The sequence below is a fragment of the Ranitomeya variabilis genome, chromosome 4 (assembly GCF_051348905.1).
Source record: "Ranitomeya variabilis isolate aRanVar5 chromosome 4, aRanVar5.hap1, whole genome shotgun sequence".
In the NCBI taxonomy this organism is placed as follows: Eukaryota; Metazoa; Chordata; class Amphibia; order Anura; family Dendrobatidae; genus Ranitomeya; species Ranitomeya variabilis.
This window is the reverse complement of record NC_135235.1, coordinates 310,062,595-310,085,606: the sequence shown is the minus strand read 5'-3', so window position 1 is coordinate 310,085,606 and position 23,012 is coordinate 310,062,595. Positions and strand designations below refer to the sequence as shown.

At 41.4% G+C, this 23,012-nt stretch overlaps 1 protein-coding gene across 3 annotated transcripts in view; it reads right to left on the bottom strand.

The window, feature by feature from the left end:
- Window positions 1–242: 242 nt before the first annotated feature.
- PER3 (period circadian regulator 3) overlaps window positions 243–23,012 on the bottom strand; it is a 43,494-nt gene continuing 20,724 nt past the window's right edge. The window contains exons 10-24 of one of the 3 annotated variants that reach the window (XR_013213238.1): window positions 22,316–22,472; window positions 21,698–21,803; window positions 19,454–19,582; window positions 18,598–18,724; window positions 18,165–18,309; window positions 17,238–17,362; window positions 13,937–14,131; window positions 12,059–12,316; window positions 10,624–11,372; window positions 8,462–8,654; window positions 8,213–8,272; window positions 7,695–7,979; window positions 5,131–5,308; window positions 3,331–3,481; window positions 243–811 (exon numbers count right to left, since the gene is read on the bottom strand). Coding sequence is in view for 2 of the 3 variants with exons in the window: in XM_077250406.1 (XP_077106521.1) it covers window positions 638–811; window positions 3,331–3,481; window positions 5,131–5,308; window positions 8,462–8,654; window positions 10,624–11,372; window positions 12,059–12,316; window positions 13,937–14,131; window positions 17,238–17,362; window positions 18,165–18,309; window positions 18,598–18,724; window positions 19,454–19,582; window positions 21,698–21,803; window positions 22,316–22,472 (2,687 nt within the window). In the remaining variant the exon portion in view is untranslated. Of the gene's footprint in view, window positions 812–3,330; window positions 3,482–5,130; window positions 5,309–7,694; window positions 7,980–8,212; window positions 8,273–8,461; window positions 8,655–10,623; window positions 11,373–12,058; window positions 12,317–13,936; window positions 14,132–17,237; window positions 17,363–18,164; window positions 18,310–18,597; window positions 18,725–19,453; window positions 19,583–21,697; window positions 21,804–22,315; window positions 22,473–23,012 lie in introns of those variants that run through there. The other 2 variants (XM_077250406.1, XM_077250407.1) reach the window with 2 other exon arrangements.

Below are 23,012 nucleotides of genomic sequence, written 5' to 3'. Positions count from 1 at the left end.
ATTTGAAAAAAGTAATGTGTCAGAATGCAAATCCCCAGAGCAAAGAGGAAAGGCTGGAAAAGTTTGGATATTTTTAGAACTGTGGAGCGCGACACAGGCTGTAACTTAGTGCAAGATAAGTAATGTACTTTCAAGAGGTATTTAAAAAATGCAGCATATGAACATGGACTTGGGGGCAATTATGTGTGATCCATTCAACATTTTTCAAGGACGCAAGAAAAAATTCAAGTATAGACAAACAATCCTCAAAGTTCATTTTTATCAATATAGAAATTTACAAATAAAAAGGAAAACGAAACGTCTTGAAACCACTCGCTCCGCTCTAGTACATGTTTAATAATATTTACAGACAGGACAAGTGCACAAAAAAAAAAAATGTTCACAGAAAATCAGAATGGATTTTCAAAAATAAGTCAGTGTGGGTCCACCAGGAACTGCTACCATGTGGATCATCAGAATGTCAAACTCCAGAGTGGACTGCGAGTCTTGGCACAGGGTCGGTCATGAAACATAAAAGCGCTTGGCTTCTTTCCCTGGGCTGTGAGGACTATGACGTTTCCTCTTTGTGTGGCAATGAATGGATTTAAATAAGAGTTTTATATACAAAATAAAAAATTTATATACAAAGAAAAAAAAGTCATGTCTCGGAGTTTGATGTGTTTTCTCCTGGGTCACAGAGACTGAGCAGGCACGGAAATTGTTGCGTCGTTGATTGTTCTGTCGCTTTGGTGGCGTCTGCTTCCCCATGGTCTTCTTCCTTGTCTTTGAGATCATTATTTGCGGTAATGCCCTTCACACACATGATGCATCCCTGTCGGCATCAAAAACACAGACATTAGAGATTCTCACAATATTACACTGTGGTGAGGACTGTACCCAAGCTATACATTTTTTATATTAATCTCTATAAGAGGCCAGTTTGTATTGTTCTCCTATAGGGCTATTGCACATGACCATAATTTCGGTTTGAGCACAATCTGACAAAACACCGGATTGTACTCAGTCAAAATAGTAAAATCCATAAAGAAATCTCTGGAGAGGGGACACATCACCCTCACATTGAACATATGAGTAATTATAAACTGGGGAAGTGAGAAATAGCTGACAATTCAACCTCCATCGAAGTAGGACCTCCTGCCGTGAACAGGTAATTACAACGGGGGATTTTCTGAGAGCCAGTCACTGAGTCTAGGATTCGTATACTCATAGGTGGATAAGTAAAATTCCAGAGGCAAGAGCTTCCTATGTTCAAAAGGAATCTCAGACTCTATGGAGCCAGTTGTCAGTGATGAATATTGGGGTTTGCATCAATCCGATATTTATGGGAGATATATTTTTGGCGTCATGGCGAAGTGACGAACATGACATTCTTTAACATCAAGGTAAGGATGGAGCAGGGTGGATAAAAATCAATGTTTTTTTAAAAAAATCAAAAAAAATCGGATTTTTTTGATTTAAATCGGATTTTTTTGATTTAAATCGGATTTTTTTCAATAAACTGCTTTTTGAGGAAAATATTTTACCATCCAAAGGTTCTTCCATCATGAGATAAAGCTGAGTTGTTTAACTCAGTAGAATAAAGGCTGTATATGTGTAACATTCACAATGCCATGCTCTTCCAGAGGTTTCTGTAGGATGCTGACTATCCAACAAGTTTGGGCATGTCAACTGAATGGAAAAAGAAACTAAACCAAAAGTGAAACCAAGCTAGAAGTGTGGAATTAAAGGGGCAGTATGAACAAAATGTGGAGGCTATTAATAGTTTATACAATTAAGACATGCTGCTTTTAAACACCTACCTATTGCCATATAGTAAAACAAAAAAGATTTTTACTTACTTTGGGGTCCCCCCTCACCCTGGCGTTAGATCGTTGCCCCTAGTTTCGTCCGTGTAACTATGGGCGCACATGCGCACTGCTCTCACTTCTCATTTTAATCGTGATTTATATTAAAAAAAACCTTTTGATTTAAATCAGTGATTTAAATCATGATTAAAATCATGATTTAAATCGATCCGATTTAAATAGAAAAAAATCTTTTGATTTAAATCGTGATTTAAATCATGATTTAAATCGGCGTGATTTAAATCAATCCACCCTGGGATGGAGTAACTTAATATTGGTCAGATGGACGATGCCATCCATGCATGCCATGCTTCATCTATAGGAAGATAAAATCGTGATAGGAAACACGACAACATCTCCCACCTAGGACCTCCAAGGGTGAACAAATCCTGAAAGTTGGGGGATCTCATGATCTTCCAAAGACCTAACAAATCCCATAACCAGCCCCCCATATGTGCTCACCAAGGGGAGGTACGTGGGAGTAACCTTGATCTAATAAAAGACAGTGTTTGGGTTTTTGTTATTTTTGGAAGACTCGGTACTCTGTGGTTTTGTCCATTGCTTTCCTCCGCGAAGCTAGGAGCCATTTCCGGAACACTGGTTTAGCAATTTTTCTTTGGGTATCCCTTTTACACCATGCAATTGCATATACTGTACTGTTTTGTTTCCAATTTGTAAGGCCTCTTTCACACTTCCGTCGTTGGCTGTGCGTCAGAGTGCAGTGCAATGACGCGTCGACGGACGTTGTAAAAATAGAGGCAAACGTGTGTGACGTATTATGAGAGACAGCGAGAAAGAAAGAGATTTTTTCTTCCCCCGGGTTGGAATATGCTTCCAGGCATCCTCAGATGTAAAAACTGCATCAGTCACTGGATTCCTGCGTTTCACAGTGTGCGCAGGATCCAGTGTCCATAGGATCCCATTCTGTGGAACGACGTATGCCGCAGGAGGCATTGGGGAACGTTTTTCCACTGCAGACAAAAAAACGTTTCATGGAACGTTTTTTGCAAAAGACGGCCCGTCAAATTCCGCAGGATCCAGTGCACGACAGATGAAACATGTGGCCATCCGTCGCTAATACAAGTCTATGAGAAAATGCAGGATCCTGCAATTTTTTTTGTTTTCTCAAAAAACTACGTATCTTGACGGGACTACAAAGACAGAGTGTGAAAGAGGCCTAACATCTTATAACATGTATATTTTTTGTTTTTTATTACTAGGTTATGCAAGACAATGAGTCCATGGAAACCATCGGACTGCACTCAGATGACATGGAGTGTAGTCCGATTTTCACGGATTAACATAACTGAGAAGATGGATAATTATTTTTTCCATCTTTTCTCATCCGAGAGAATTGGATCACACGATCATCAGAGTGTGATTTCCATAATCGGCCCGATTCTCTCTGATGAGAGAATAAATGCTGGTGTGACCACAGCCATAAGATGAGTATTTAAGGACTAAGAACTGGAATTGTAACCCGTACTTGAGTATCTATCTCCTGGGGGATTGTCCGGTTGCGAATCCACGAATGCACCTCTGCCAGCTCCTCCTTTTGCGCTTCCGTGAACCAGGGCTGCTTGTTTCGCATGGCAGTCAGTTTCTCCAGATCTTGTTTCAACAAAGTCTCCATATCCCTGTAAAAAGGAAGAAGGAGAGCCCAGAAATGATATATTAAAGCAAGGGTGCATCTCAGCATCAGGAAGCAAGTGAAGAGCACCTGGCACTTTAAACAGACGAGGCGGACTTTTGGAAATATATCATGCATGATCATTTAAGGTTTGGGTACAGTTGCCCTTAAATACACACATTCAGATTATAAAATGAAGAAATCGATCACACTCTCCTTATCCCTGAAATTGTAACATCAAGAAGGAAAAGTCGTGGCTTTATGGAAATCACAGGATCCACAGAAAAGTTAATAATAAGCAAATGATCTGTGGAATTATTGAAATAGCAGACTTTTCATTCTTGGTGCAACAATTTCAACGTTGATGAGCTTATAATGAAATTTGGTAAAATCTGCCAAATTGCTTTCCCAATTTGTGAGCAATACAACAAGCATTTCAATTTCCTACAACTATAACCTCATTAAAAAGGGAATCTATCAGTAAGATCAATTCCTGAAACCGTATATATGGCCATTTGAAATGTAAATCCATTGTCACCTTTACATCTTCTATCTGTTGCTGCATTCCTGAGAAATTAACATTTACTTTTAATGGGGTGGGGTGATACAAATTTATTTATTTTTTTTAACTTTTTTTTTTCGACTTTATTTTATAATCTACTTCGAGAACTTGAACCCACTATAGTCTGGTTGCCTAAACTATATACTGCAATCTCAAAGTAATGTAGTATATGGTAATTATCATGGCCTCCTATTAAGGACAGCCACAAGCTGTAATAGCAGGCAGGGGTGCCTTCATCAGACCTCTGGCAGCAATAGCAATCGATTGGCACCCCGCAATCCTGTGGGGGACGATGGATCCATGTCAAGGCGCCGCCCCATATTTGGGCACTTTAAATGCTGTGGTCAGAGACTAACAGGAATTTAACTGGTTAACGGCAGCAGGTGGAAGCAAATCCACATGCTGCTGTTGCTGATGATGGCAGTGTAAGGGTTTGTGCACACACTGCGGATTACTCTGCGGATTTTTCCCGACTGATTTTGGTAAATCCGCAGGTAAACCGCACTGTGGATTTCCAGCGGAATTACCGCGATTGTTTGGCGGATTTTTTGCAGATTCCACCTGCGGTTTTACACCTCTGGATTCCTATTATGGAGCAGGTGTAAACCGCTGCAGAATCTGCACAAAGAATTGACATGCTGAGGAATAAACAACGCTACATTTCGGCGCCTTTTTTTTCCGCAGCATGTGCACTGCAGATTTTGTTTTCCATAGGTTTACATGGTACTGTAAACCCATGGAAAACTGCTGCTAATCCGCAGCGTGTGCACATAGCCTAAGCATGTACATGATGAAGGACTAGCTTGTAAAGATAAATTGGGCTAGCTGACAACTTTCTTTTATATAACCCCACTTTATCATGAAGCTTAAAGTTGTATAAAAGAAAAACGAAAAAGCACAATCGATGCACCCACATTCTTATGTAAAAACTTTTCAATGACCTACACTGCATTTCCATGAGACATGTTTTGATCTAGCCCTAACATTAATTCTCAATAAACCGTGCGGTCATTGCTTGGGGGCAGCAGTAGGACAGGGTGCATAGTAAGTAAAATAAGCAGCACAATACTGGTTCTGGCCATGCCCATTCTTACCTTGCAGGGACCTGATAAGTCATCATAACAGGCGTAGGTGTACGCTCGATCATAGTCCATATGGAGTCTCCAGCAGCCCTGGGAAAAGAGTCCGCTTGCACAACCTGCTGACGTTTATGTCCCTTCTTGGAAGTATCGGAGGACTTGCTAGCGAAATACTTGCTACTGTTACTACTCCCTTTAAGGTGTAATAGAGAGAAAAAAAATAATGCAAAAAATGATAAGTCTTGTGGTACTGTTATAATGAAGGCCGCCATTCTCATGCATACAGGGAACACAGCTCACCATTATCCAGGTCTAGACCGTCAGATGACTACTAATGCTCAGAGTGCAAACAATCTGCAGAACACCTACATAAATCAGTACAAATGACTGCCATTGTGTCCACTCTGATCATCTGAAAGCAAAAAAAAAAAAGGGGGCTTGAAGTGGGGATTGTGGGTCCCTGCGCAGAGTCTGGACATGACCGAATAAATAAATGCAGATTTATCTGTCCGTCATCTCTGCACGGCCTCCGCTGTCCCCCTTTCAAGCTCCGTTTTCAGTCTGAGCTCCCTGGTCTGCGCTCGCCACAATGGACAGGCACAAATAAAGGGGCTCTACACTAAGAGCTCATTTCCCTTACTGTCATGTATGTGGTGATGGGCTAACATTTATGAGTACAGAGGTAATCAGAGAGGCTCGTTCTTATGCCTTCCCAGCATTACAGCTCGCTCAGTGGGCGCAGCGTGCATGGGATTTCCAGGATCACAAAAAAATAGAGAGGACAGACAAGTGCTGATCCTGCAGCCTCTAAATATTATATATAAATATATAGAAAGCAGTGAGTAAAATCTCTCCCTCAGCCACATACATTACAGGCGAGAACCTTAGTGGAAAACCCCTTTAATATGTCCTGTTTACAATAATGTAAAGTGTAGCTATGCTGTTACTACAATTTCACATTTATATATAATGCTGAGTAACTTCACAAATTATTTGCTTAAGTTTGATTGTACTGCACCGTGTACGGCAGATATATCCAGAGCTGCATTCAGAGTTCTGCTGTTGGCCCTCCACTGCATGGGTTAGGGGCATAGCCATTGAGGTGTTTATCCCCCTCCTTACCCCATTACTATACTTACTGTATAGCACCATTAACTCCAGAGCACTGTCCATGTGCAGGGGGTTTACATGCATATAACAGATATAAGAAGAAACTAACAGCGGCAGACTGGTACAGAGGGGACCCTGCCCTCACGGGCGTACAATCTACAGGGTGATGGGGGAGGATCTGCAGCAGCTCCGGTGGTGGCGAGGTGAGAGCGGGGTAACTGCAGCTGTTTCTGAAGAGAGGAGTGTTCAGGTTGCAGCTGAAGACTTCAATCATGGAAGATTGAGTTGCAGAGTGTTGGGGATGCTCAGAGTACTTGTGCTGGTTCACACTGTCCAACCAAACAATGCCATCCTCCTCCATCTCCAAAGTAGCAAGAACTTTTTTTTTTTTTTTTAATTAAAACATACGTAACATCCCTCACTAAGCTCTTAAAAGCTGCCCTGAAGCATTGCGCTCCAGCATGTGCATGCAGACAGAGTGGGGTCCGGGATAATAGACCGTCTATGAGCTGGTGCAGCGCTTCTTCCTCTAGAGCTCATCGCTTCAGAGCAGCCTTTTTGATAGATCAGCGAAGGTCTCACAACCCCGACCCCCAGCAATCTGTGAAATGTGTAACAGAGGAATCAATATTTCACAGCTCCATAAATGCATCATGGCGCAGAGTGCTCGGCATAAAGGAAAAGACAGAAAGTAGCAAGCTCTGAGGCAGTGCTACAGATTTCTGAATGCAGCTCTGGATGTGACTGGAGCAAAGGATAATTTGCAAAAGTATGTTAACAATACGCTCAAAAGCGAGCCTAGTCTTCAAACATGTAGTTAAAACATTAGAGCGTTCGTGAGTTTAAATTTTTTTTTTTTTTTTTTTTAAACTCTTTAGGTGGCTCCCAGGCAAACGTCACGTACAGCTGATTGGATATATCTTTTGATATATAACTAAAGACAGAGCACATAAAAAATGACAATATTATCACAACTTTATGAAATCAGGGGCTACTTGAAAAAGCAACTGCAATACCAAGCAGGTAATTGCTTCCCCTTCTCTTCCAAGATTTCTGGGTATCCCTTCTTTCCCTTTCAGCATGCTTCTGGATATCAAATTATTTAGCATTATCTATATAGTAAGCTAACTAAGCTGTGCTAGGGAATGGCAAGAATATGTATTCTCTAGCCACTGGTGCTGGGGAACCGCAATCCGATGTCAGGAACTTGTATATGTTCTTAAGCTGATAAGTTCTTTACATCAGACTGAAGTTCCCTAGCTCAAATATTTAAAGACTATAGTGGTGTGCGTGATAGAGAAATATGATAAGAGTAAGAGATATATTCTTTTCCTTACATGGGATGATGCATTATGAGTGAGGATACATATTCTTTTCTTTAGATTTCTATCAATACAGTTGTGATATTATTGTCATTTTTGGTTGTGCACGTTTATTGTGTTTTATGGTCTCCAACACTTGTGTAGTACCCTGGATTTTCTTATTAGAAGTGCCCCTTTATTGCTTTTCTATACTTCCTTAAAAAAAAAAAAAAAAAGTCTGTTACAATGAAACCGCCAGCTACATTATATGGGGCGACCTACTGCGAAATTACCAACCTCCGCAACAAGTCACAATATCTACTCCCGCTCTGTACTTTACCCTACCATTGTCTGGATGTTATCCCTTTAAAGGTGAATACAAACCAAACAAAAGACATAAGTGTCAGGGTCACTCTGGGCAAGTGAAAGTGAAGGAAAGGACACATATGTTACCTGTAAAACACATTAGAGAAATTATCTTTAGTAAAGTAACCAAACAATGGTCAAAACTGGAAAGAAAAAGAAAAAGAAGAAAAAAAGAAAATGGAAAAAAAATAAAAAAACAACCTAAAATTGAAAAAAAGTTTCATACGAGAAGTTTATGATTAGTGATTTCCACAACTAGTTAATTGGTGTTGAAAGACACAAAAGTAAGAGCCTTGACAAAGCCGTCACAGGTTACTTACCCCTGGCTCTTGGCTATATGGTCAATGCAACTAAGGTGATCTGTCCAGCCCTGCCACCACCTAGAATGTATGCGCTTTATTCAGTTATGCACCGATACCAAACAATCTGGTATACAGTTCAAAGCAGAACAAGACATATTAATTGTGCTGTTAAGTCCATTGTTTGAGCATCGTCAGACTAGGATAATGGATACTTACAATAACACACTACTTATTCAGGTGACCAGCAAACTTTCAGTCACTTCATACCTATGCCACTTCCTGAGGTCCCATTTGAGGTAGAACAGTTTGACCCAGACCTCAACGAGCTGGAGTTAGCAGATCTGCTTCCTGAAGCGGCTGATCCAGTGCCGGACTGGGAGTCCTCCTGTAGTAAGAGGTCCAAGAGTTCACTAGAAGTCGAATGGCTGTCATTGTTCCCGCTGTCCTCCCCCGTGTCCACCTGAAAAAAAGGAATACAACGAGAATGCCCGTCAGACACAAACGATCATCATCTATTCCAGAAATCATGCATTGAAAACTTTGAATATTTTTTAATTAATGGTCCCACTTGGCACGGCTCCCCCTGTCCCATCGTTGTATGCATGGCTCATATAATCCCCTCCTACCCACCCCCGTCCCACTCCTCTCCTCACGCCATCGCTGCATCTCTGTCCCTGCATCTCCGTTGTCCTGGCGCCGGCAGCTCTCCTCTCCTGTGCTGAGGAGTCATGTGGTACCGCTCATTAAGATAATGAATATGCGCTCCACACCTATGGGAGTGGAGACGAGTCCATATTCATTACCTTTATGAGCGGTACCACGTGACCGCTCAGCACAGGAGAGCTGCCTGCGCCAGGACAGAGATGCAGGTACGGGGATGCAGTGACGGAGGGTGAGTATGATTTCTTCTGTTAGCCGGCGGCTGCAGCTGTCACTGTGCCACAGCCGTCGGCTCCTGCCACTGCTCCCCCTCCCCCGCCAGCATTCTGGACAACTGACTCGTGTATAAACTGAGGGTGGGTGTTTTCAGCACAGAAAAATGTACGGAAAATCTGGGCTTATACACGAGTATATACAGTAATTTATACAATGTGATTTTCTGGATTTTATTTTTCATATTCTATCTTTCACTGTTAAAATTTACCTACTCTTAAAATTATAGACTGTTCATGTCTTTGTCAGTGGGCAAACTTACAAAATCAGCAAGGGATCAAATACTTATTTCCCCCACTGTATATTACTCATCCACTTCCAGAGTCCTGGATTTTTTTCCCTTTTGCTATGTGGTCAGTGATGCCACACTGGATCCATGCACCTGTGCCTCAGTTGAGCGGGCTATGCTCCTTCCTTTTCTATGCAGTACTATAATAGTTATATTTGTGTCCCTTATGAGAAGTATTATAGAAGATATTTTCGTGTTCCTTACAAGCAGTATTATAGTTTTTCTATTCATGTTCCTTACGAGCAGTATTATAGTAGTAATAACTACTATAATACTGCCTCATGTACAAAAATGTAACTACTATAATATTGACCCAATGTACAAGAATATAACTACTATAATACTGCCCCTATGTACAAGAATATAACTACTATAATACTGCCCCTATGTACAAGAATATAACTACTATAATACTGCCCATATGTACAAGAATATAACTACTATAATACTGCCCCTATGTACAAGAATATAACTACTATAATACTGCCCCTATGTACAAGAATATAACTACTATAATACTGCCCCCAATGTACAAGAATATAACTACTATAATACTGCTCCTATGTACAAGAATATAACTACTATAATACTGCCCCTATATACAAGAATATAACTACTATAATACTGCCCCTATGTACAAGAATATAACTACTATAATACTGCCCCTATGTACAAGAATATAACTACTATAATATTGACACAATGTAGAAGAATATAACTACTATAATACTGCTCTATACATGGATAAGAACACCCCTTGAGAAAGGCACTTCGCCGAAACGCGCGTCGGGGGGACGGGTGTTTGATGCGCACGTATACTCACCGCTCATTACTGGTATGTATGTATACTCTGATCTTGGCATTTAATTATTGATATGTGTATAACTATTTTATATGTTTGGAGTATACTGATGAGGTTGAGATAAGTACTACATGAGTCTGTGCTCATTATTCCCTGTCTTTTTTTGCGTGCTGGTCGTAGCGCGGGGGAGATTGTTCTCATTTTCACTGTGCACCTGCTGTTATATTTTCAATAAAGTTTATATGTTGTTATATTGGGACTGTATGACTGTGTTTTTTCTATGATTTGCATTCTATGGATAAGAACACGGTACGAGCTAGATTACGTCACTATGTAAATAAGATTCCAATCTTTGCTGTACATAATGTTATGTCATGGTTACCCCAAACTAAGAACACAACTCACACATTTAATGTCCGCTTGGTCTTCTGTTGTGGTTCCTTCTGGAAGCTCCGCTGGTTTTGGTAACTCCTCTTGGAGAAGGACGAGCTGTAATGGCGAACTGCTTCTAGAGTTACTAAAAAGATGTGGATCATCACTCTGAACATCCTGCTGCTCATCTGCTGACATGGGAGATGATGGGCGAGATGCTGGGTCCATAAAGTCTGTTGGAATTTGCGATGGCACAGTTTGGGGAGCAACTGGCATTCCAGTGTATGGATAAGAAGGTGGGCATGGGTATTGAGCAGGTAAGAAAGGCTGAGGCATCTGCTGGTTAATAGGCGGGTACATATTATAATTGGGGAGGATCACAGCCATTAATGGGCCCATGTATGGTGAGGGGAACGCTGGGAATGGCTGCATATTGTAGGAGATGTTAGACTGTGGGATGGGCTCAGGAGCTACGGTTGAATTGGTACAGTCTCCTGCCATCGTGGTGCCCATGTGTGGGACCTGGAACCCTGGCATGGGATAAGCTGGTTGAATTGGAAACATCATTGGAGCTGGGAAGGTCATGTTTGAAGGACTTGGGTTTGAGACTTCAGACGGTGGCCAAGACTGTGGCAAAGGTCCTTGCCTTCTCGGTCGTGATGGTAGATTGGGGTGAGATCCGTTACTGTCCGATGATTCCATAGGTTTTTGCCTCTTGTGCTTGCTTTGTTTTTTAACTTTTTTCCAAGCAGCCGGAGGAGTGCGTTGAGGTAAATGTTCTCCTGAGAATACAAAGCCAATAAAATCCCGAAAGTTATGGAAACTCGAATGGTAATGTAATTAACACCTTCCTGCACCATGCCATACTGTTATGGCGCTGGGATGAAGTAGGCTCAGGAGCTGTGCCCGTGCCATCTGTGTTGGTTGGGATCAGTTAACGCCAACCCTTGCCATTTAGTCATTCAAAGCCTAGAAAACCACCTCTTATCTGGTATCACCTCATCACAACCCTTACTATAAAATGAGCAGTTACTGATCCTGCAAGGTGAAAGGCAGAACAAAAATGGAATAAAAAGTAAACCACAAGTCGTCAGTATCACAAAATGGTACCAACATAAAACTACAAGTAGTCCAACACAAAAGCCATACTGCTCAACAGAAAAACCTTGGGGCCATATATATATATTTTTTTTTACAATACGGTACATGCATTTTGGGCTAAAATTAGTCAACTGATGGGAGAGTTTGTAACCCTTTTGTCTGTCTTTCTGAGCGGTTTACTGGAACCCATGATATTTAGCAAAAAAAAAAAAAAGGTTCTTTTTGGCAAGACACCACACCAAAACATCTCCTAGCTTTAGCGGTCTTCACATAAACTAAATAGATTGACCCCGTGGAAAGTCAAAGTGATAACTATGCTGGGCATTATCAGGATACAAGACAACAGACAGTCAGCCATGACGGCTACCTTGTAAACCTTGTTCATGGGAGCAGGCTTTGCTCCGGCTGTCCTGCTGTAGGTAACTACTGTATGGAGACTGCATGATCCTCTGCCGGAATCTGTGCACATAGTTCTGCTCCTCTTTCTGAGTATGGGCAGACAGGACCTCCTTGGTTAATCCGACCTGCTTAAACTCCTCTGGGGCTACACTGGAGCCCGCAGCTTGAGAAGATTTCATATCTATCTGTTCACTACCAGCTGTAGCGTCTTCTATGGCTGTCACCTCTGGAGAAAAAAGGAAGTAACAGGGTTATTTGTCCGAATTACACAGCCATAAAACACAGCACAACACATGAAAAATAAAGGTAAACAGTGGCAATAATCAAACTAAACAAAAAAAGCAGAAAAAATACAACAAATCTCAAGAATGATCAGCAGCTTGCCTTGTAAGTGTGTGAACTACACGGGCCAATATGAGTTATGGCTGCAGACATGGGGCTGGGTGAAGCTTTCTAATAAACCCCCTGCTCAGACTCTGTCTCCTGTGCACAAGGTTATATGGGGATCATGGCATAAAAGGAAACTGTCAGCAAGAAAATGCCATCCAATCTGCAGGCATCATGTTATACAGCAGGAGGAGGCGAGGAGATCAATATATAGTTTTGTGAAAAAGAATTCATTATTACCTGTTTCATTCATTTAAATCATGTGCTTTTCCTGGGATTCAGGGTCCAGTGGGCGGTCCTATCAGTGACTGACAGCTCCCTCTGCATGCACTCTTCTACAAAGAAAGCTGTCAGTCACTGATCACCACCCACTGGACACCAAATCCCAGGAAGATCAGAGGATTAAATTAATGAAACAGAGGTTATACTGAATCCTTGATCACAAAACTAGATATTGATCAGTTCCACTCCCTCTGCTCTATAGCATGATGGCTGCGATTGGACTGCATTTTCCTGCTGACAAGACGGCAAGGAATTTAAAAGCTAAAGCAAAAAAACGACAGTGCACTTATTAGAACGCTTCACACCATTTCCATAGTCCTCGTAGTTGGATTTTGTGCTAGTAGGGAACTCAGAGGTTTCCTATGACCGTCCATTTAAAAAAACAACAAAAAACAAAATTGGCATTTTAGAAAAATAAAGGAGTGGAGACATACATATTAGACCCCCTCATCACTCCATACATTTATCCAAATCAGAAAAGACAATGAAAAAAAAAAAAAAAAAAAAAATGTATTTGTTTCAAAACGACTGAAAACTTTTCACCAATATTTGGCTTTTGCGCTTTTCACAAATAGAAAAAAAATATATATATAATTTACACCGGATTACCTATTTTGATCTTCCTTGAAATCTTTTATTTTTTCTTACATTGTTATAAATATGCAGTGCAGCGAAATAGTAATTGGTGGAGAATGGTCCATTATGGACATTGGATGATTTTATTAACCCCTCAGACTGCAGTTTAGCAGATCTGAATTAGAAAAAAAATAAAAGGTTTACAACCAGGAGTTAAGCAGCACATAGACGTCAGATGTCCAACAGTCTAATGTCTATGGGGCTGCCAGATCTTATGCCAAAAAAATGATCTGTGGTGTTAAATCGTTCCTGGCGACAATGAGTCTACAATACCCAACTGCTGCTGCTCTCCATCTGCATAACTTAAGTTTTTTTTTAATCTTTAGCTTGGCTACAGCCAGCTATGTTTTGTGCCGTAATCCAAGAAGGCTTTAGCTGGAGGCTTCCCTTATATTTTGAGTATTATGGAGCAAGTAAGTGTGGCTTGTTCCTCGAGCACAACCCTGCAAACTAAGAGTCAAATGCATTAAGCATAAGTCAAACATTATAATCTGCAGAAAAAGGAAGAACTTGTGAAGTTCTCCCCTGGAATGTAACCCACCTGACTCGGGCCGAGGAACATGTACAATGGTACTGCTGTAGCTACACTGGCTGGTGACTGAAACCACACTCATTGCCTTGATGGACAGGGTAAGGTCGGTCAGTGGAGCTCCCACCACAGCGGCTGTTGTCTGAGCATCGGCGGTGACCATCGATTCTGCTGATAACTGACTCGTGGACATTGGTGCTGGAACATCTTGCAACGATACAAGAAAGTCGAGGACACTTGAATTTTTTTTTTTTTTCACTTAAATATCCAGATTTCTTTCCTAATTTGTGCAAACTTATGAAGGGATCTTCAGCCAGTACAGTAACATTCCCACAGACTGCAAAGCTTCAAGGTGGCAAGGTATCAGAAATGTTAGATTACTGGAAGTTGACCCAGTGCATCAGAATTTGAGAGGAGTGGTTACTTTAAAAGGGCTATTCCTAAAATGATAAGTTATCCCTTTATCCTATAATATACTGATCGCTGTAGGTCAGGCAGATAGTTTCCATAGCACGGTTCTTGTGATCATGGGGGAACCTGAGATCTGCAAAGCCCAGCCTTCAATGGAGTGGAAAAGCTCATGGTCAACCCCGGCTGCATTCAATGTCTATGGGACTGCTGGGCAAAGCAAGCCCCGATCTCAGAATTACAGCTGTGGACTGGGAGGAGGCCCAGCGGTTGGATCAACAGCTATCAGTACATTACGGATCCCGTAAGGATAGAGGAGGACTTAACATTTAGGGAATAAAGAGTCATTAATGATGCATCGGAGACGAATCCATTCTGTTATGAAGCCCTCCCAATCATTAGGCTTCATGGTGGCACCAGTAATCCATGACTCAGTAGCGTTACCACCACTAATCAGTGACTTAAAGATTTCCCTAAACCAAAAAAACCCAAAACCTTACCTGCAGGTTAGGCCACGTTCACACGTTCAGTATTTGGTCAGTATTTTACATCAGTATTTGTAAGCCAAAACCAGGAGTGGGTGATAAATACAGAAGCGGTGACATGTTTCTATTATACTTTTCTTCTGATTGTTGCACTCCTGATTTTGGCTTACAAATACTGATGTAAAATCCTGACCAAATACTCAATGTGTGAACGTCGCCTTATAAGTGAGTCACCGTGAAGCTGCTGGTTTCTTTCAGAGATAGAAGGGTCCTTTCTGAAGATCTCAGAAGTTCCTCTCTACAAAGAAAGAACGCTGCTAGGAAAGAGGTTTCTCGGAGAGCGCCACACGGCTAGAGAGGCCCTCGCAGCACTCGGGATCCTCGGCCATTTTTTTTTTTTAGCCATACGGCACTAGACGAGTTTAACTTTTCCATAGTTTCTTCACAAATTTGCACACAATCTCCCTCTTGCTCAGCAGTGGAATTCTGTTGACCTGAGAGACTCGACGTGGACATTTACGAAAGCATAATGCTTGGCGATTGGGGTCCAGTCTAAAACCTTATTAATGGATCTGTCCTTTTACTGCCGTGAAAACCCGTCAGATGTGTGTGTGTGGAAGAACAATGCAGATGCAAAAAGGAACAATCTCAAGACATTATTTTGCTTGAACAGTGTTAACAGACCATGCACATTAAATGCCTATACCACCAATCAGGAAGGAAAAAAATACATAGAAAACCCCCTCCTGGGAATACTGTATGCTGCCAGGAAGGGATATGGAGTCTACTACACCTGGATACAATTATTAATTATTTTTTTGATTTTTTATAGAACTGAAGTTCACAGCATCTAATTGGCCTCTTATATAAAATGCAGTGGGAGTATCGGCACACACAAATCAACGAGAAAAATATGGAGTCTATGTAAATACAAAACTTTGAGGCTAAGTGCACACGTCGCAGAATTTCTGCGGAAATTTCCGCGGCAATTCTGCAACTCCTGCCGCGGGTATATCACATGCGGAATTGGCATGCATATTCCTGCTAAAAACTAGCGTTTTGCAAGCATAATTAGCCTGCAGAATGCTAGCGTTTTCCAAGCGATCTGTAGCATAGCTTGGAAAACTGATTGACAGGTTGGTCACACTTGTCAAACATAGCATCAATAGTAAAAAGTTGGTCACACTTGTCAAACACTGCCTATGCAGCATCAATAGTAAAAGATATAATGTTCAAAATAATAAAAAAAATAAAAAAAAGTTATTCTCACCTTCCGAAGGCAGCCGATCTCCTCAGCGGCTTCCGTTCCTATAGATGCTTTGTGTGCAGGACCTGCGATGACGTCACAGTCACGTGACCGCGACGTCATCGCAGGTCCTTCACACAAAGCATCCATGGGAACGTAAGCGGCCACGTGCACCGCTGAGAGGCGGGAGGACTCCGGGGCCTTGAGAAGGTGAGTATATCACGATTTTTTTATTTTAATTCTTTTTTTTTATTTTTTTTAACAATTATATGGTGCCCAGTCCGTGGAGGAGAGTCTCCTCTCCTCCACCCTGGGTACCAACCGCACATGATCTGCTTACTTCCCACATGGTGGGCATAGCCCCATGCGGGAAGTAAGCGGATCAATGCATTCTTAGGTGTGCGGAATCCCCGCGATTCCGCAAATTTAATGAACATGCTGCGTTTTTTTTCTGGAATGCGATTCCGCTCAGGAAAACAACGCAGCATGTGCACAAAAAATGCGGATTGCATTCTATTAAATAGGATGCTTAATGTGAGCGGTTTTATAGCGAAAAAACACGAAAAATCTGCTACGTGTGCACACAGCCTGAAAGGTTCTGATACCATTGCAAATATAAAAAAACAAACAAATCATGATGCCTACTACAACCCTCAGAATAATAGGCACAAACACCTGATGGTGGTTATGGTATATTTATGCCTCTAATCGACTAAACATTTTTCACATTACGAAATTAAAGCAAAACTTACATATTAGGACATGTGAAACAAAATTATCACATTAGGGTTGCACAACCATCTCAATAAAAACCTTCACTTAAAAAAAAACAAAACAAAACAGAAAAACACACACACTGGTCTGCTTTTATTCTTTCCAAAACAATATTGAGATATAACCCTACCAACTATTCACCTTTAAAAAAAAAAAAAAAAGACAAGCAACAAACATAAAAAAGGAAGAATAAGATAGTATTAGTAAGAAGCAGATCTACTTCATAAGGCATGTCTTTATAAAAGGACATTATGATTACGCAGGTCATCACAGCCATAATATATACATACATTTGTGTGTTTTTTGTAATAACTTTTCATGAAGTTAAAAGATATATAAATAAAGTAAGTGTTCCCATTGATTAAAGTTGCTCATATCCTCACACAGAAATTGTTTTTACCTTCCAAATTCTGTAGGTCAGTCTGTCCAGGGACACCCTGCTTGTCGTCCTCCTCCGAGGAGGTGGTATTGGTGCAGGACTCACATTTCCTCTTTAAAGCTGGGATGTTGTAGCTCTCCAGATACCTGAGACGAGGCAAAATGGAGAATTACAAAATTATACACATATTACTTCTCTTACTGAGCCCAAGTTACAACATGTACAAGATGTATCTCCGTACAGAGCTGTACTCGTTTTACCTGGTGCAGTCACTGTGTACATACATTACATTACTGATCCTGTACTGATCCTGAGTTACATCCTGTATTATACTCCAGAGCTGCACTCACTATTCTGCTGGTGCAGTCACTGTGTACATACATTACATTACTGATCCTGTACTGATCCTGAGTTACATCCTGTATTATACTCCAGAGCTGCGCTCACTATTCTGCTGGTGCAGTCACTGTGTACATACATTACTGATCCTGTACTTATCTTCAATTGCATGTTTCATTATACTGCAGAGCTGCACTCACTATTCTACAAAATTCCTGCTAGAAATAAATCAGCAGACTTTCAGCCACACTCCCTGCTAACACCTTAGCTGTCTGATTGCTGAGATTATTTTGATTTACATATAGAAATATTAGCAGTAGAGAAAACTGGGGTTGTGGCGCATTTTTCTGACACATCAGAGACAGGCTATTTAAGTATGTTTGTCCAGGAGGCAATGGAATCACTAGAATGGGGGCCAAGTATGTGATCCTGCTGGCCCCCTGTAGGTGTAGCCATCAGCCAGTGATTCTATGTTCTCTGTCTGCGCTTTGGGTTTAGATGTAAATAGAGCAGAAAACAAAAATTACATCAGTAAAAAAATTATTTAAAAACTTATCAATCCCAAATGCTGAGAATTGACCCTAGAAAACACACACACTCGTGCCTTACCTAATAATACTGTCCACACAATTGATCTGCTGGTAGGAGGGGATTTGCTGGCCTTTTCTGGAGGCATCGCATGATGATGCCGCTTGTCCCTCCACCATCACATTCTCCTGATGAGGCCTGAAGAAAGCGTTTTGGTTCGGTTTGGCTGTTAAAAGAAGAAATTATCAGTTTTACCCAAATTTCCCTTATCGACAAATGACAGATTATTTTTATTCTACTACTTCACCACTAGGTGGCGCAATTACACTTCTTATGGAATAATAATAATAATAATAATAATAATAATAATAATAATAATAATAGTAATATTCACAACATGGCTACAAGACACTTGTGTGGCGCATGCCTACTCAACCATAGGTCCTACATGTGTCCACTAGTCAGTTTGGGACACGCCGAGACCACAACCCAAGAAGATGTGGGGTACAATCACCTTTCACAAGCTCCTTGTCCAGCACCTCTCGTCTGTTGGGCGGACGTTTACTTCTGGTATCTATGTATGCCTCCTGTCCCATGTTCTTGATGCGGTTAATGTCTGTGCACACCTTCTTTAACGTCATCTGTAACGAGGGTGGGGTGGGGGAAAACAAGTCACGTAAACCGCTGGAGAATGGATTCAAATAAAAAAAACTACACCAGAACCAAATTTACAAAATCGAGCATCAAATGTGAACAAACAAGAAAAAGAAGGCAGTACGCCGAAAAACGTACATCGGGGTCTTTCTACACATTCCTACACAGGTAACAACTTGTGTGTGCACACATCTGTTTCCCCATGATCTGTAAACTATGAAGGTCTTATGTCTGCCGCTCTTTTTCACTTCTAAATCCTATATGCAGTTTGTTACATGAACACAACACTGGCAGGTCATGGATACATCGTATAAAGGTGGGATCACTGGATAGTCTCCCGTCTGTACTCCTGCCTGTACTAACTTCCTTCTGTGGGAGTGTAGCGCCACCTGGTGGTTTCCCACTATTTTACAGATTTTAATCAGTGCATGATTTATTTTCCATTTCAATAAATTAAATTTGATACTTTATTTGTAAATTTGGTTCTGGTGTACATTGTTTCTCTATGATTGTTACTACATACATATGTTTAAATTTTTTTTTACTTGTTTTCTATTCTCATGCACATGTTACAACACGAGGTCATTGGAAGGTACTGACGGCACGGTCACAAAATATAGTATATTTTTATATCATCATATGAGTCATAACAAGACTACAAAACACCGACAAAAGAAAACATCGGCAGAATGGCACTGGAAATTGATGTTCCTTACCGGTTCTTTGTGCATCTCGTCCACACAATTGCCATTGGAATCACTGGACGAGGCCATGCTTATGTAATGCTCGTAGGAGCCGTTGCTTCCCAGACTCCCGTAGCCGCTGGAACCATTGTTGTGAACAGGCTGCATGGAAACGATTGAAGATGTAAAATCTGGCCAAATTATGCATAAAAGGACACAACATCTTATGATAATTGCTGCACAATCAATCTAAATCTGCGAGAAAAAGCAAAATGTATATCTGTGCCGCCATGTTACAGACCACAGCAAGTGATCTACCGTATATACTAATGTGCCTTGCATTGCAGGATGACACTGTGGGGCATATGAGAAGTCCGCAGGTCCCCCAGATGTAGGATTCTGGTAAGCTGGCTTCCTTTACCCGACTCCTCTCCTAGTTTTCCTCTTGGAAATGAAACTTACTAGTTGGGAGCGTGTCCCTCTATGGTCTACCACTATCCAATCTGTGACATGGGAATAATAATGCTCATTTTTCAATTCATTCATGCATTTCCCGGAGGAACATTGCAATATAGTGAAAAAAAAAAAAATTAATACCTATAATAATCCTATTAGAGCAATAATTCAGAAAATGCTCAGGCCAGGCCTATAAAATGGCTGATAACAGGAAACAAAAGACTGCATTTAAAAAAAAAAGCAGCCACCGGAGAGTAGTAAGAAGCTTAGAAGAAGTCTATTTAAAGTCTTATGCGAGAGGTCTACAGAAGTGCAGCATTTACATCTCTGAAGTGGATCGTTGGATTGTGTAACCATGAAACATAAGAATCATTTACTTTTCATTTGAAGATCAAAGTCCTTATCGATCAGTGTGAATGGTGAAGTGTGGACAGGGGAGGATTATTATAGGGGAAGAAGCATTATTAATGCTGACACGGGGTCATTGCTATACAAGAAAGTGGCGTCTTGCATAAGAATTTACTTCAAGGAATCAGTGCGGAGGGCTCATCATTAGGTAAAGGAGTCTACTGGCGTTTCTCCTTGTCAGCAACGCAAATCTCTCTCCAGTCCTGTATGACTATCATTACCCTAAGGGCACAGCCAGACAGCCATATAAATCGGACCGAGATCAGACCGCAATGCTCACACTGCTGCTGCTCTGCAGGTCCGAGCGTGAAAGCCGCATAGAAATAGGAAGCGGTCACACTCGGATTGGGAGAGCCGCCGGCTAGTCGGAGCATTATGGTACGATTTGGCAAGCCGTATGAAATAAATAAAAAATAAACAAGAATGTTTCCAGTCATTGACAGCAAGGAACATTCTGGGAAACTGAGGAACTGATTCAGAAAGTACTTTAGAAAGTTATAAAGTTTCATTCTTGCCAAATAAAAGGTTTTTGTTTTGTTTTTTCCGTAACTCCAAGCCGCAATCACTCAAGACTGGAGCGAGGGAGAGAAAGTTCATAATAAAAAAATCTTCTTTAAAAAAATAAATAAAAAAATTGGATCATTTTATTTCCAAGCTTTTGAACCATTTAGCAAAATATGGCGTGCTCTCGTCAGCACTTGTGTGGCTCAACACATGTCCCATTGTATGCAAAAAGAGAAAACAAGCTGTAGAGAAAAGAACTGGAGACAAAGCCAAAGCCGAGCGGCCTTTCTGATAGGCAGCAGATAAAGATCCATGTGATAGCACTGAGTCACCGCGCACGCTGCTCGCAGATTGGTCAGGGATGTGTCCTATGTAATACGACCAGATATTAGCAGCTCGGAGCGGCGGGCAGTGATGCAATACACCATTCTTCCCTGCAGAGGCAAATTACCTTTCACAATGACAGTGGAGGAAAGCAACAATGGAGGACCTTTCAGAGACTGCCTGGAAACAATCACACTGGCCTAAATACATCCTTAAAAAAAAAACAATTCTCTTCTCATGTTCTTACTTGTTTACATAATCGCTTTGTTCCGAGACACCATAAATACTTGGCGGACTAAAAACTATGTTGTGCAAAACTTCTTAGACCAGTGTAACGCTGGACACAGACCATAACCTCAGAGAAGGAATGAGGACCAAGAGGGGCGATCAGACAGCACGGCAAAGGAGACCTGCAGGAATAACACTGGTGGCCCTTCAGAGGAAGCCCCGCAACTTCCAAAAAGGCATCAGATGACTGAGCAACCCTGCCGACGTTTATCCAATATGAGCAGGGGGCCTTTAGTTTTCAGAGAAGAACATACTACACCGCCTAAACATTTAATGGTTCAATGAAACCGACTGTACCTGCAGTAGTACTTTATAGATCTGTCCTTGCAATTCCTTAATCTCCTTGTCGACGTTGTTAATTTCTGTGCTTCGGGCAGCAAAGACGTCTTCATTAAGGGGACCCCTATAAAAGAAAAAAAAAAAAAAAGTGGAATTCGTTGCGCTTATAGAAATCAGATTTTACATTCATGACCAAATGATATAACTATGAGACTGCCAATTAGTAGAGTCCGATTCCACTGGCCACAACACTGCATGGGAGCGGGAGTAGCGGCATCCGTGGCTCTTCTGATTAACCACTTGGCCGCGATGTAACATAACCGTAATCAAAAGAGAAGCATTGGATGCCGTCAGGTAAGAGGTGATACTCCTGCTCCCGTGAAGAGGCCATAGACCACTGTTGTGGCCGATGGTATTCGACGTGAGAATCGATTTGGGCCAGCTCTACTTATGAGCAATTGCATTAGGGATCCCTTCACCCTTTCCATAGTTGGGCTGATCGCCAGAGGTCAAGCAGCTATAGGGAAGTAGTGACACATGGTGCCGGCTGCAGGGATTGCTGCACAGAGTAATACAGTCACCCCGAGATCTTCATAGTGAGAGCTGTCTCTGATCAGCCCCTCTAATGATACTTACGTTCTGACTTTGTGCCGACCAATGATGAACGCCACTTTTCTGCTCCAAGGGTTTACGAAGCTCGACCAGCTGGTGTCCAGGGTGATGTAGTCACCATTTTGAGTGCAAAACCTAATTGGGGAATGCTCGAACGGAGGCTGCCCGGCATACTTTAGGACTGAAGAAAAGAGAAGGAGAGAAAGGAGATGTTTTTCTATCACATATCATTTCCTACACCAATGACCAGACGATAGGTAATACATAGCTAAATTCTAGTGCAGCTGCAAAGCCTCAAGTTGATGTGGGATGGAATGATGATACATAGGTGTGTGGTTTTTCATTAGTCAGCAGGGAAGTCTCCTTTATAGGAAATTATCACAGTGCACAGAAGAAAAAATGAAATCGGATTTCCTTATGATGACATCCAGTCTGTCATTCACCTGACCCAGAGGTCAAGCAGTGGTTTACAGGGACATTTTCATGGCCAGTCCCAGTACTCTGGAGGGGCAGAGATTTACTGCTCTTAGGCTATGTTAACACGTTGCTGTAGTTTTTTTTTTCCTGCAGGCAAAACCTTCTCTCTTGGTAATAAAGATGCTTACAAAAAGCAGGTTTTACTGTGTTTTTATGGTCTCATGTGCATGTTGATAAACTAGAAGCCAGCAAAAAAAAAAAAAAAAAAAAACCATGATGCAACTTCCTTAGGTTTTTGCACCAA